Source organism: Quercus lobata, chromosome 10, assembly GCF_001633185.2.
Source record: "Quercus lobata isolate SW786 chromosome 10, ValleyOak3.0 Primary Assembly, whole genome shotgun sequence".
Taxonomy (NCBI): domain Eukaryota; kingdom Viridiplantae; phylum Streptophyta; class Magnoliopsida; order Fagales; family Fagaceae; genus Quercus; species Quercus lobata.
Window position 1 is genome coordinate 59,593,774 of NC_044913.1, and position 13,387 is coordinate 59,607,160.

Sequence of the window (13,387 nt, forward strand, 5' to 3'; positions counted from 1 at the left end):
TAGATAGCAAAAAACCATTAAGCCTAAGCGGCAAGAATAATGGATCATAGGCCCAACAAATAAACAAATGGATCTTGAAGAGGCAAGTGGGCTCAAAGAAACTCGGAAAGAAAGAAATAGCATTCCATAGGCAATGTATGAGGTAGAAAAGTGAGAAAGGGCTGCCGCAGGCCCAAGGCAATGCAAACTAAGAGAATAAGGAATTTCTGGCAGGCTCATGAACCCCAAGGATGAGTCTAAGGTTATTGGGCCAGGGAAGCCCAATGAAAGCAAACGGGCCATGAATGCCCAAAGAAAAGCCCAAAGGGACATAGGGGCCCATAAGTAAAAGCAAAACAGTGGCCATGACAAGCCACTAAGAGAAGGAATAAACGGCTGGCCCAAAATAGGTCCAGTAGGATTAAGTTATTATGGCAGGAATAACAATACAACGTTGCAAGAAATAAAGAAAACCGAGAGTGGACCAAAGAAATGTAAGGCCCATTATCGGACAAAGTCCAGCTCTTCAGTGGAGTGGGAAACCAAAGAAAAGCTCACATAAGAGGTCAGAAAATACGGAGGGAGAGTCTCCAGATCACAGCAAACACATGAGCAGTAGGCAGACTTTTGGACATATCTAAAAGGAAAGCACGCGCAAGACTCAGGCACCACCAGCCTGTACCCAGCCAATATGGGACGCGATGGGGCCATGGGCCAGAGGTAAGAGGTAAACGGGTATGGTTTGGTGGTGGGGAGAGGGGAAAAGACCTATTTTGTGGTTCCTGCCCAAACCCTTTTAGGAGGTACGTCCTGCTGGGATGACAGACCACCCAAAAGAGGCAAGGATGAGAGGGGAACCGCTAGGTGCATGCCTTGAGGGTAGAGAGAGAAAGCATTTATGCCATGGCAGATAAGAGTGCTACGAAGGACTGACGAATGAAACAAACCTACTTTTGACGGGCAAGGATAAGTGACACACAGACAAGCCCTTTAGTGATCGGCAAGTACGTCCAGATCAGACAAAGGCGGTTAAGGGGTAAAATGATAAAAAACTGGTCACGGCAGGCACTATAAAAGGACCCTTGCCATGCCCTGGGAGAGAGATCGAAAAACAGAGTGTAGTCACGGAGTAAAGAAAATAGAGTAAAAAAGAAAAAAAGAGAAAGAAAAGATAAAAAACAGAGGAAAGAAGAGAGGAAATTAAGGAAAAAAGAGAGATAATACAATGGGCATGCACCAGTAGGTCGATTTCCCTCTCTCCCCCTTTAAATCTTGCTCTCTTCCAAAACGTAACAAGGATTTCTTTTGGGCAATAACCATTCAGGTCCGACTCCCTCAAAGCCATTAATCCCCACGATAGGATCTTTTTTTCCTGGGAGATTATTTGCATTGAGAGGAGGCGTTCTCCCCTCTTTGGTTTTGCTTCGACAGACCAAACTTAAAACTTGATTCTATGCCCGTTTCTTGATTAGTTCATATTATTTTCGCTCCCCTTTATTTCTCTCTGTAAATGACATTATCACAACTGTATTCATGTTTTATAAGTAGGAATTACTTGGCCATTTTTGTTTAAATAATTAGAGTACTCTGTTTTGCTGTTATTATTATATCTGCCTGCCGTAACTCATCTGAAACAGTTTTGCTTACCGTAATCCTACTCCTGGCAAATGAGGCATAATTTGTGCACAAACCTGCCCAAGTTAAGTTACAATTGGACTGGCCCTAACTCCCTTACTCAGAAATATTCGAGCCCATTACCGCAGGAGGCAGTTCAACCCAATGCACAATACGTAAAAAAGGCCCCTACACCACCCTTCAACCTTTCTTTTTCCTCCATTTCTTTCAAATTTTAAAAGATTCAAACACGAGAAAAGTTATCTCATAGCTATTCCACTCCACACTCTTCTCATGTCTTTTCATCTCTCTCTCTTTCTCTCTTATCCTCTCAAGTCTCAATTCCTCTCCCATCAAACTTTCAAGTATAGTGTAAATCACAACTAGATCATAAGTTATACTTTTTTTTTTTTTTTTTTGGTAAAAACAAAAAGAGTAGATTATACTTTTTGCAAGAATATAAAAGAGTAATATCAAATATGGAAGTTGAAATGAAAGATTCTATTTACCGTCAACTTTTTCATTTACCTTTTTAATTTCGTTTTTGCTATACAACTATCTAAAACTCACTTTTTTTCGATGTGAATTCATACTTTAATCGATAATCAATTTCCAGCAAAAATGAAATGACAAAAAGGTCAAATAAGCTAGATATGAAGACTTTTTGCTCTACCGAAGTAATGGTACTAAAAAGTGCTAAAATTGAAAGCCTTGACATGTATTCCAGAAACTCATGGTGCACCATTACAGCTCCTTACCTCGTTCCTTGCTTCTCTTCTATCATACATTCTAATGATTCAACCGAAGCCTCTTTCTTTTGTTTAAGTAGAATTTTAGCATCATATGGAGTGAAAATGCAAGTTTTATCAAATTGAATCTAGGCTGTCTAGGTGATCAAATATGACCTTTTGGGTGTGTGATTAACTTAACAATTGAAAAAAAAAAAATGATTAAATTACAAATTCTGCTCTTATGACTCCTGTCTAGGTTTTCAATTCATAGCAATTGATTAGTATTCTAGATTTTCTTCCTTTAGCTGCAAATTATGGTAGTAAAAGTCTCTGTATGCAACAACAAAATTTATTACTATCTGTGTATGTAAACATATGGTCTAAAACAAAGCTCTTTCACACATTATACATAGAAAGGGACTGTCCCAGCTCCTGAAGAGGACAAAGAATGAGGGACTTTTTTTAATCCCCTTTATGGATCTTTATCCAATCTTTATCCAATTGATTTCTTCAAGCTCTCTCACTCTGAATAAATTTGAAAAGGGGAATAGTGCAATAGTAAGCTCCAAAACTCCTCGAGTCCAATAAAATCCCTTAATGTTTTTCTCGTTTCCTTTTCCTATGATATTGAGTGCCGCCTCTTATATCCTGCACATAATTGCATCATTATATGTTAGGGGAAGAAATCAAAAGCAAAAACCTCTTGAATTACAGATAAGCTAAAGTGCATTGAGTAATCCACAAGAATTCACATCTTACATCAGTGTTCTATACTCATTCCCTATACTCCAAATAAGATAAGTTTAAGAACACAACCTTTTCTTATCAATAATCATATATATAAGGTTGCTGAAACAGGGGATTCACGGCCGAGAGACAACTACATCTTCCTGTCATATTTTCCACATATTATCTTCTTTTTTAGGTAAGCTAAACATGCACATGGTCAGTTTTGAACCCATAACCAAACCTTCCACTAGGAGAAGGTGCAATTTAAGCTAGAGCTCCTCGGCCAAATGTTTCCAACATCCATATCATGGTTTAAGAGCTCCCTTCCTATGAGAGGATATGCCCTGAGCATGATTATTAGTTTGGTTGAATGAGATAGATAATTTATTACTAAAAGTCATGTTATGTGGAGATTTTGGGGTGGTAAGTTTAGGAATAGATATGAGACTGAATAAGTTAACAGATACCATCTCATTTGTCATACTTCATTGTACTGTCACCAGTGTATCATGTGAATGAATATTCAATGGGCTCCTTTGCTTTGCTTGTGTTTTCACACATCTTATAATATTTACTGGATTACCATGGTCACCTGAAAATCTGTTAAGTTTATCTTGAAGAGCATGTTTCAACTTTCAGTAGTGAAATTTGTCCATGAGTAATTTGTACAATTGGCCCAATTTATCAGGCGAATGACTAAATACCCTCACTTGGGTTTGTTTAAATATATACTGCATCTGCGTATAAACAAAATCCAAAAATACGACTTCCTCACTTCATTCTTCCACTCTAATGCCCCTATAAGTATTGCAAACAAGCTTGATTCTAGAGTACCAATCCTAGAATTTGAAATGCAAAACCCTATTTTTGACCCCTAGCTCCTCCTTCTAGGAGAAGGTATTTTTTGGAAAATTATACATTCCACACCAGTTCTATTATACTGCATCTCAAATTCAATGTGACACGAAAGGGAGAGAAAAAACAAAAAAGTTTTACAACAAATTGACCCACATCTAGGAGCCTTGGATATTCATTAAGCATGTGCAAGATTTATTTGCTTTTCAATAACTGTGGAAGGCTAATTCTGCCTGTAAGCTCAACAATGGTTATCAAATATTTCAAGATTCTTGATATGGATTATTTATGTCAAAAAAATACAACAAATTAATTATTAGAGATAATTGGAAGGAGAAACATACCAAGGAAGCTTAAAAGTATCTTTCCACCATCCTTGTTTTGACCCATTTGCTACTATTTTGTCCAACCGAACAATAATCTCAGAAAAAGTTGGCCTAACAACTGCTCTTTGATCCCAGCATTCCTCAATCAACCTGCATATGTAAAATTACCTATCAAAAGGCAGAACTCCTTCTCAAATTTAACAAGAAAAAATAAATACCATATGAGGTTGTCAAAGATTATTCATCACATTCATAAAAATTTTATACTGAAAGAAAATGAAAGCTCTGCAAGTTTTCATAAGTTGAAAGCATGACTTGCACTGAAATTCCAACACGTATTTTGAACTTGTTAAATTGAGGAAGTCAAATTAGAAGAAATCTTCTTAGTAACAAGAAGGATATCAAATAGAACTCCATGAATGGGAGTGACAGAGAATATCCATGAATTGCCAAGCACCCAATGGTCTTACTAACTCCATAAACCCTTCTTCTCTCATCCATGAAAAAGACCCATACCAAACCTGGATTTTCAAGCAACTGTCTAGGCAGTTTAAATCCCAATAACAAAGCATTGCCAACAAAAACCTTACAAGCTTACTGAATGTTCAAGAATTTCCCCAATTTTAAAAGACCCTATTACTGGGTTAACAAATTTCATCAAACTTGCAAAAGAAAATTGATTCTCAAATGCAGAATTATAAGGAAGGGGCATCTCAGTGAAGAAAGTTAAACATCTTGACATATTGCAAATTTGGTGAGTTATCTAGACAATCAAACTTACTCTTTTAGATCTGGAGGATAACTTTTTGCTTTGATCTTGAATGGTGGTCTCTTTCCTTCTAAACACAAAACTTTTGCAGCTTCTTCTGGAGACCTGGTACAGAGAGGTTGTGTACCCTCAATCATCTAGCCCATCAAAAAAAAGTAGAAAAAACAGGTGGTTAATAATGAGTAGCCACCAACATAAAACTATGAGACAAATATCCTACTGACATATTCAACAATAGGGAGGAAAAAAAAAAAACCTTCATGTTGTAGAGGCAGATACATGCCAAACCAATTAAATCTCCCAAAACAGAATCAAATATATAAACTTACAAAGATATTACAAGTGAAGTCATTCACAGCTAGAAAATGGGTTAAAGAAAAAGCAAAACATACCTGGTATGAAGATATAAGAAACTGAGAAAGTGAAAATTATCCCAAATACTTCTTTGGATTTAAGTATTTAAACATGACAACCTATTAAGCATTTTAGCTCGTAAACAAGATTGTGAAAAGAAAAGTACCTCATACAAAATGAGACCAAAGGAATAGGCATCCACACTTCTGTCAAATATCTCATCTTTGTAAACCTCAGGTGCCATATATAAGTCTGAACCAATAAAACAAATAATTAATTGAGCCCATAGCAGCTAATCCCAGATTTTCTCAAGTAATTAATGTTTAGTATTGTACATCAAGTATATATTAACAAATAATATCTACAACCAATTACTCATCAATTAGTGCATACATTAAAACCAAATAGCATTTTCATCAATGGAATTGAAAGAAAACAAAAATTTGAAGAAGGGATATACTTAATATTCCAGGTTGGGTAGATTCTATTAATAACAAATTGCCTGTCTTGCACTGTTGGTAAAAGTGTGTTTATGCACAAGCACATTTGCAAAAGCTCACCTAAAGTGCGCTTTATTATTATTATTACTATTTTTGATAAGTAATAAGAAATAATAGAAAAAGAAACAAGAACTCCTATGTTCACAATGGTGAACACAAAGTATCTAAAACAATTACAACCAAACAACGAGAGAAACTAAGAGAATGCTGGAAATCCAAAATGGAAGTACAGTGTGAAAGAATAATATTATTTATTTTAAAAAAATTAACCAGATGCAATGTAGCAATAAGATCTTGGTGGTGTTGATATACACCATGGATTTGTCATACACAAGTCAATTTTATGGTATCATATCATTCACCTAAGCCCACCCCTCCACACCTTTACAAATTCTAGACAGTAAATGCATTCGGGGAACACACTTCACATATGGATCATCCCAATCAAAGGCGACTCAAGTAGGAATGAAGTCACAAGGGAGGGCAACAATTTCAAGTTCTAGTTCACAACACTCCTCATGAGAGAGAGGCTGTTAATTTGGATGAAGTATATGAGGCAAATAATGAGCGTTACAAATCTAATGATGCTAATGATAATGGTCCTATGCTTAATGAGGATGATGATTATATTCTTTTAGGATTGCAACGCATTTTTTTTTTCCTTCTTCTTTTTTTTTTTTTTTTTGGGGCATAGAAACCATTATTTCCCATTCTAGTACTTTTTTGCCTTTTTATTTTGGGTATATTGGATTCAACCATGAAATACACGTCTTGATTTTGATTATGGCTATCAAATAACATATTTGTACATATTGTGTAAAGCACAAAAGAATCAATTAAATATTATATTTCAATTTTATAAGATTATTTGATAACTTGATTGTTATATTGCCCACTAATAATTAATTTCAAATTTATTACATGATTTTTCAAAAATGCGCTCTTCAATTTAATCAGGTATTGCGCTTTGTGCCTAGGCTCCAAGAGGCCTTTGCACTTAAGTGCACCCAGCGCATTTATCAACATTGTAGTCTTGGGTCACTAGATTGGATAAGCATAATTGTTCACAGTTGGCATTTTGGCTACAAGTGTTAAACTGTGATTCTATTCAATTTAGCAAGAACATGCAATATCCATAAGAAAATCCATAGAACTTTGTTACTTATCCAATAAAAAACAAACAAACAAAAACATAGAAGAAATAGTTTTTCATGACAAAGAACTCCTTAGCAGCAAACGGTAACAATTCCAACTCTTTTTAACAAATCAAAAAGGACTTTACAAACCATCTTGGTTTGTTCAAATACTTGACTAAATCAAGACACCTCTCTTAGTTCAAATTCTGTTTTCATCTATCTAAATTAGCTCAAGGAGTGTATTACACTAGGCCAACGAGATGTTCAAAATACAGAGTCTGAGAAACCAAATGGATTTTGAATCCGTAAAAAGATTACACTCTAATATTCATACTGTCAAAAGAAAAGACAATTTTATCTAGAGTGCACATTATGCTCTGTCCAATAAAGTATACTAAAAATCAAATGCAGGAGTTTCATGATATGGTGTATGCAAGAACTTACTTGAACGGTCAGCCCCTGGCTGCACTAGTTTTGCTTTGTCTGGTGACATTTTTGACAATCTGAGCAATCCAAATCCAGCAACCTTCAACTGACCCCCATTATCGAGCAAAATATTTCTGGCACCTTACCAAAATTTTTAACATTAAGGTATATCCCAACAAGAAAAACTCAATTTCAGTTTACAATTGCAATACCCATCAAATCAACTTTTGCATTTGGTTGCCTTACTTTGGCTTTAAGTCACAGTGGATGATTGGGTCTGGTTTACATTCATGCAGATAATTCATGCCCCTGATAAGACAAATTTGACCAAGAACATGAATAAGCTGGAAATTTATGTCAAAAATATTAAGTAACTATAAACAGTTTGAGAAATTTCGTAGATATGTGCCAATTAAAAACAAAAGGCACACTTAGAAAATTAGTATGTGTATGATATATGCAAGAAGCAGGGGTCACTTTTCTATTCAAAAGATAACATCCACAAAGCCTTTAGAATATGATTACAGCAAGATGGACATGCCTAGCAATATCAAGAGCAAATCTTAAAACTTTGGATGGAGAGAGACGCCCTTTCTTTAGAAGGTAACATGCCAAGTCGCCCTGAAAATCACCACCATTATAAGCAATGTCAAATTTTGATTAAAATATTTAAATTCAAAAAAAAAAAAAAGTGAAAATTTCTAACAAATCAATGCAGCATTCCTCAGAATTTTTAAAAGTAGGCTAAATCTATTCTGGGTAGAGAAAAATTAATCAACCCAAGAAAAAACTCCTCCCAAAAGATTTTCATTTTCACAGTAATCCACAGGTGTCCTGGACAAGGAATTATCTGCAACTGGTATGGAATGAATGTTATGGGTTCAAAATCTGTGATTTGATCAGAAGAGAGTGAGAGAGAGGAAAAAAGGGAGTTAAACCTATAGTAGGCCACAACTGAAAAATAGAAAACTAGTGCAACATGACAATTAAAATGCAACAATAAAATATCACAACCTCCAAATAAGAAGGCTTACAATTCAAAACAGAAAGTAGTTGTTGAACATGGCAACTATAAGAGTTGAATGTATTAGATAAGCATCCACTTAGCAAGGGAGAGACTATTCAAGTCTCCTCCTTCTCTACTCTACTTTTCTCCACTCTAGTTAGTGTGTTCATATGCTACCAAAAAATAATCTTTACACAGAAACACATGCATATTCCCCATCCTCACCCTAGGAGGGTGGGGAAGAGAGAGAGAGAGAGATACTTGCTTACTTTTGAATGATACTCTGAAACAATCATCATGGGTATGTTTTGGGTAACAGCTCCAACAAACTGAACCACATTAGGATGCCGGACCTTTTCTAACAATGTAAGCTCATGTTTGAAAGCACTTCTGTTAAAAGTAAGAAAAATAAGGATGTCAAAATAATGTCCTACAGCTACCTAATAAAACAAAACCAAGAAATCTAATAATCCTGCCGAACCAAACTCTATTAATTAACCATAAATAAACTTTAACAAAAAAAAATAAGTATAAACAATATAAGTAATGTCATTTGGAATGGTTTGACTGAACAAAGTCGCATACTTTGACAAACAAGATGAAAACAGTCTGTACACCATGACACTGGATAGCTAATGTACTCGTGACAAAAATAAAGTGTGTGCTGCATACAGAGACTTATAGTTCATGTTCAGTCACTTCAAGGTGAAGAATGTGACAATCAGTTAGATCAGGAAAGTAACTAATCTAAAGCTTTCTATCAGTTGGTACTGAGTTATCAATAAAAGGCCTAGCGACCAAAAAGATGACAATACTGCCAACTTCCAGAGAATGACTCAAACAACGCCAGAAAAGAATATAAGAGAAAATAAACAGTAAGTCAAGTATTTCTTTTACTGTCCCTTGGAAATTCCTTGGGGGAGACAAGATCACCAACACATAGTCATTAAAAAATCCACATAGATATGTAGTTCATCAGCTTCCATAGCACCAAAGATCCTATGAATTTGCCTTACCACTTCCATTGATTGAAGGATATATGCATTCATGGTTTGGCTCTTTTGGCTTTCAAAATCTTCCCCAGATTTTCATTCTTTAGAAATCCATACAAACAAGGGAATAATTGTAAATCAAAACCAGTATTTGATTGGTTTAAATGCAAAAATAAAATGTCAAAAATATTAGTTCCCCTATTCCAGGAGTATCCCACATCCATGCGTAGCATGAGCAAGTAATCTACTTATGTACATCATCAAGGCACCCTAGTAATCTGAAATCAGAAATCATATTTACACACAAAAGCAGCATTAGCCCATCCTTTGTGACATGTGAAGTCAACTAAGCTTTTCTTTTAAATGATAGACATCAGTTACATGAGTCCTCTGACCAATTGTGTTCCACTACCTGAATTCTATTTTGCCACTCAACTCTATCTAAAGTCATCCACTTGGTTACATCTTTGGTGACCATATCATTTGTAATCACTTCTACCCATATAAACTTTGATCTGCCTTTGATCCTTTGCAACTTAAACCCCTATTAGACCTTCCTACTTCCCAAAATGCAAAATAATTTTGCAATGTAAATGAAAATCTAGACAAGAATCAGGGTGCAATACAGAGGTCCTTGTCAGAACAAAAATGAATAATGTAATTATGCTAGCTATAAAGTGAGATCCTATATAGTTTAGAACGGAACAGAAGTGAAGTTGAGTCTTAATAGTATATATTAGGATTTAAAGAATACTTGAATAAGCTACTTTAAGGACTAATCCTACATATAGGAGGAAAACACTCAAAATTGGATGAAAGCATACATGCTCTCAGGGTCAGAATAGCTGTCCTTGTCAAGTATCTTTACGGATACCTTTGTACCATTCCATTTAGCCACTTGATATGTTCCCTGCAAAGAGATAAATGAACAAAGTTATCCACAAAAATATTTCAGATGGCATCATTAGCTCAATTTTAACATAATATTGAAGGGAGAGAATAATTATCACAAACAGAACATTCAAGAAAAGAAGGGATTGAAGAAACATCCAGAGATTTATCAAGATACAAAGCATTCTCCTTGCAAATTTTTTTAAAGAATTTTCAATCCATGGACAGTAGAACTAAGGATAATATTGAAGAAGCAAGCAAACATTATATCATAACACAATATGACTCCGAAAAGGAAAGAATTAAATCACCTATACAAGCAAGATTTGTCTGACAATTTAGCATTGCAGCATACATCAAGCTATTAGGTTCACACACCATCATTGGCATAGTGGCCTTACAAGTAAAAACCAGATACACTCTTATGGAAGAATAGGTATATATCTCCTAAAGTTTACATTCCAGGTTATCATGGACAAGTTGTATACTACATGATTAAAGCAAACAATGACTATCACTTTCCAGGACTAACAAGAGAAATCATTTCTGGCATATGGAACATGCTGCACAAGTTAAAATAAATATGATTTCTCAACAGATATCTCAACATATGACAAATTAGCAGCTTGTTGACCACTTACAAAATTTACAAAAACTGATGCACAGAGTCGTGCATGATATAGAGCAATGCACCAAGAACAAATTATTCCTTGAAATTTTTTTCAAAAGAGCCCCCTGCCCTCCCTCAAAAAACAGGAAAAAAAGAAAAAGAAAAGAAAAAAAAGCAGCCTATATGCATCATTATGCCTCCCATACAAATCAGTGCTGATTAAAGAGAACTACATGTGAGTTTCCAAAATCATCACCAATCTACTGATAGTTAAGGGAACAGGACCATACCTTTGAAACTTTATCACCCTTCCGAATTTGAAGCTCTAGTGGATTAAGCTCATACTCTGGAACTTCTCGAGGATTCGCAACAGCCATTGGTGTCTTCCTGGTTTTCTAAAAGTATGCAGAATACTAATTTATAAATCTCTAACAGGCATAAAGTCTAACATAAAAAGTAAATAAATAAAACATTTATATTGTACCGGTGCTTTGGCTCCACGGGCCTTTAAAATATTGTAAACGTCCATATGTCCATAATACTTAGCATCAGCAGCTGCCTGTCCAGATAAAGAGCGCTTAACATAAAGGCCAAATTGAAAGGAAAGACAGCAGAGAAGACATTAATGGGACATCTTTCATAACGCTGCAAAATTTAGTTCTCCCTCAATCTATAGAATGGCCAAAAGGCGGAAAGTAAAAGATGAAAGCAACTCGGATTAACATAGAAATGTATGTTGAGCGTGCGTGTGTGTGTGCTGGGTACATACGAGCTGACAGACAAAATGAAACCCAACAACAGACACAAAAACCAATTAAAGTTAAATGTAGTCTTTAGAACCTGAATACATACATGCTCCTTGACCCAATTGTGAAGAATCCAAACTTAGAATTCTATCAAACATATACATATACAAAAATGCTGATTGAATCCCCCACCCCCACCTTAAAAAAGGATAATTCTGTTTTACCCATCTATAGTTTAGAACGAACTTGGTGTGCCAACCCATAATCTAAAAAGATGCACTTTGCTCACTCCATCTACAATTCCTTAATAAAAATTAGCTCAAAATCATTAAAACCCACATTTTAAAGGAAAAATTACCAATAGTACAACTTTTTAAACCAAGTTTCCACAAATCAAAGTCAACCCAAACCACATATAAACCAAATGTAATTAACCAATTGCCACCTACCCACACCCCAAAATCCAAATGTAATTAACCAATTGCCACCTACCCACACCCCAAAATCCAAAAAAAAAAAATTAAAAAAATGTAATAAGAAAAAAAAAAAAAAAAAAACCGCAAATGAGCTCTAACTCAAATGATTCCTCCTCAACTAACAGGAATTCTACAAGGTTGTAAATTCAAGACTCATTAAATGCGTGCGCGCGTAATTAATTAATTAATGAATTAATAACTAATTTAGAAAAAAAATTTAAAAAAAAATACTAAAAGATAATGGGAGTAGTTAGTACCGTACTCCCCCAACGATCACGAGCATCAATATTGGCCTTTCTGCTGAGCAAGAGCTTAACAACCTCAACATGTCCTTCACACGCCGCAATATGCAACGCAGTCCTCCCATCCAAGTCAATGCTATTCACGTCAATCCCTTCCTCATTCAACAAATCCTCCACTCCTTTCGCGTCGCCTCTACACGCCATGAACAGCAGCTGCATCGTCGCGTCCAAGTTCTCCGGCACGGTGAGGTCCGCTCTATCCCCGTCCCCGCTGTCGCTATCTCCTCCCTGGCCGCCACGCCGTATCGGATCCAGCGACGACTGCCGCCCGAAGCTGAACCGCTGATTGTTCCGCCGCGGATCCAGGGAAGCCTGCCGCGTGAACTGCCGGCTCAGCGTCTTCCGCAGCGAACCCGTCGAGAATTGCCGCGATATCCCTCGCTTCAATTGCGACGCTAAATTCTCCATTACTTTTTTTTTAAAATAAATTCTAATTCCAATACTTAAATACAAACAACAATTTTACACTTACATGATATGATATGATATTATTTAAACTCGGATCGAGAGCTATGTAAGATTGATCTCTTTAGAGCTCTCGATACCGAGAGAGAATGAATGGGAGAGTTTGAGAGTTTGTGAAAAAAAAAAATTAGACTAAGATTTGAGAAAGTGGAGAGGTTTTGAGATCCAAGTAAAGCGGTTGAGAGTGAGAGAGAGATGGTTTTTAATTTTTTGGACTCTTTAGTTCCACACAAATAGAGCGGAAAAAAAGGCCGTTAATAAATAAGTGTTGTTTTTTTTGTTTGTTTGTTATTAGGAGCTGGAACCAGACGTGTAAAACGCGGCAAACGTTGACGTTCGGTTCTTCGTGTTACTTGCAATGCCGCACCTTATGTATGGGTAATGGGTAGTAATAGTGCGATTTAAATATTCAACGGTATGGTGTCTTTTTTTTTGGGTGAGTGGAAAACAGTCGTTATTATTATTATTATTTTTTTGTTT

At 35.8% G+C, this 13,387-nt stretch overlaps 1 protein-coding gene across 2 annotated transcripts; it reads right to left on the minus strand.

Moving 5' to 3' along the window:
• Nucleotides 1-2,642: 2,642 nt before the first annotated feature.
• Nucleotides 2,643-13,146, minus strand: LOC115963591 (integrin-linked protein kinase 1-like). Of its 2 annotated transcripts, XM_031082659.1 has the most exons (12): nt 12,398-13,145; nt 11,403-11,477; nt 11,209-11,313; nt 10,242-10,327; nt 8,695-8,815; nt 7,961-8,040; nt 7,666-7,728; nt 7,438-7,553; nt 5,524-5,609; nt 5,016-5,140; nt 4,253-4,384; nt 2,643-2,972 (listed from the first exon to the last, which is right to left on the minus strand). In XM_031082659.1, exons 1-12 carry the CDS (start codon nt 12,848-12,850, stop codon nt 2,966-2,968), a joined length of 1,449 nt encoding a protein of 482 aa, XP_030938519.1. In that variant the 5' UTR covers nt 12,851-13,145; the 3' UTR covers nt 2,643-2,965. The 2 variants fall into 2 exon arrangements, with proteins under 2 accessions (XP_030938519.1, XP_030938518.1); XM_031082658.1 differs by lacking the exon at nt 2,643-2,972 and having other exon boundaries at nt 3,678-4,384; nt 12,398-13,146.
• Nucleotides 13,147-13,387: the final 241 nt, after the last annotated feature.

Bases quoted from the DNA above. Each gene is read 5' to 3' on its own strand.
- LOC115963591 (XM_031082658.1), bottom strand. From the start codon at position 12,850: ATGGAGAATTTAGCGTCGCAATTGAAGCGAGGGATATCGCGGCAATTC. The intron at 11,314-11,402 runs GTACAATATAAA...GCATACTTTTAG, and splicing joins CCCGTGGAGCCAAAGCACCG to AAAACCAGGAAGACACCAAT. The intron at 7,554-7,665 runs GTAAGGCAACCA...GTAAGGTGCCAG, and splicing joins CACTGTGACTTAAAGCCAAA to AAATATTTTGCTCGATAATG.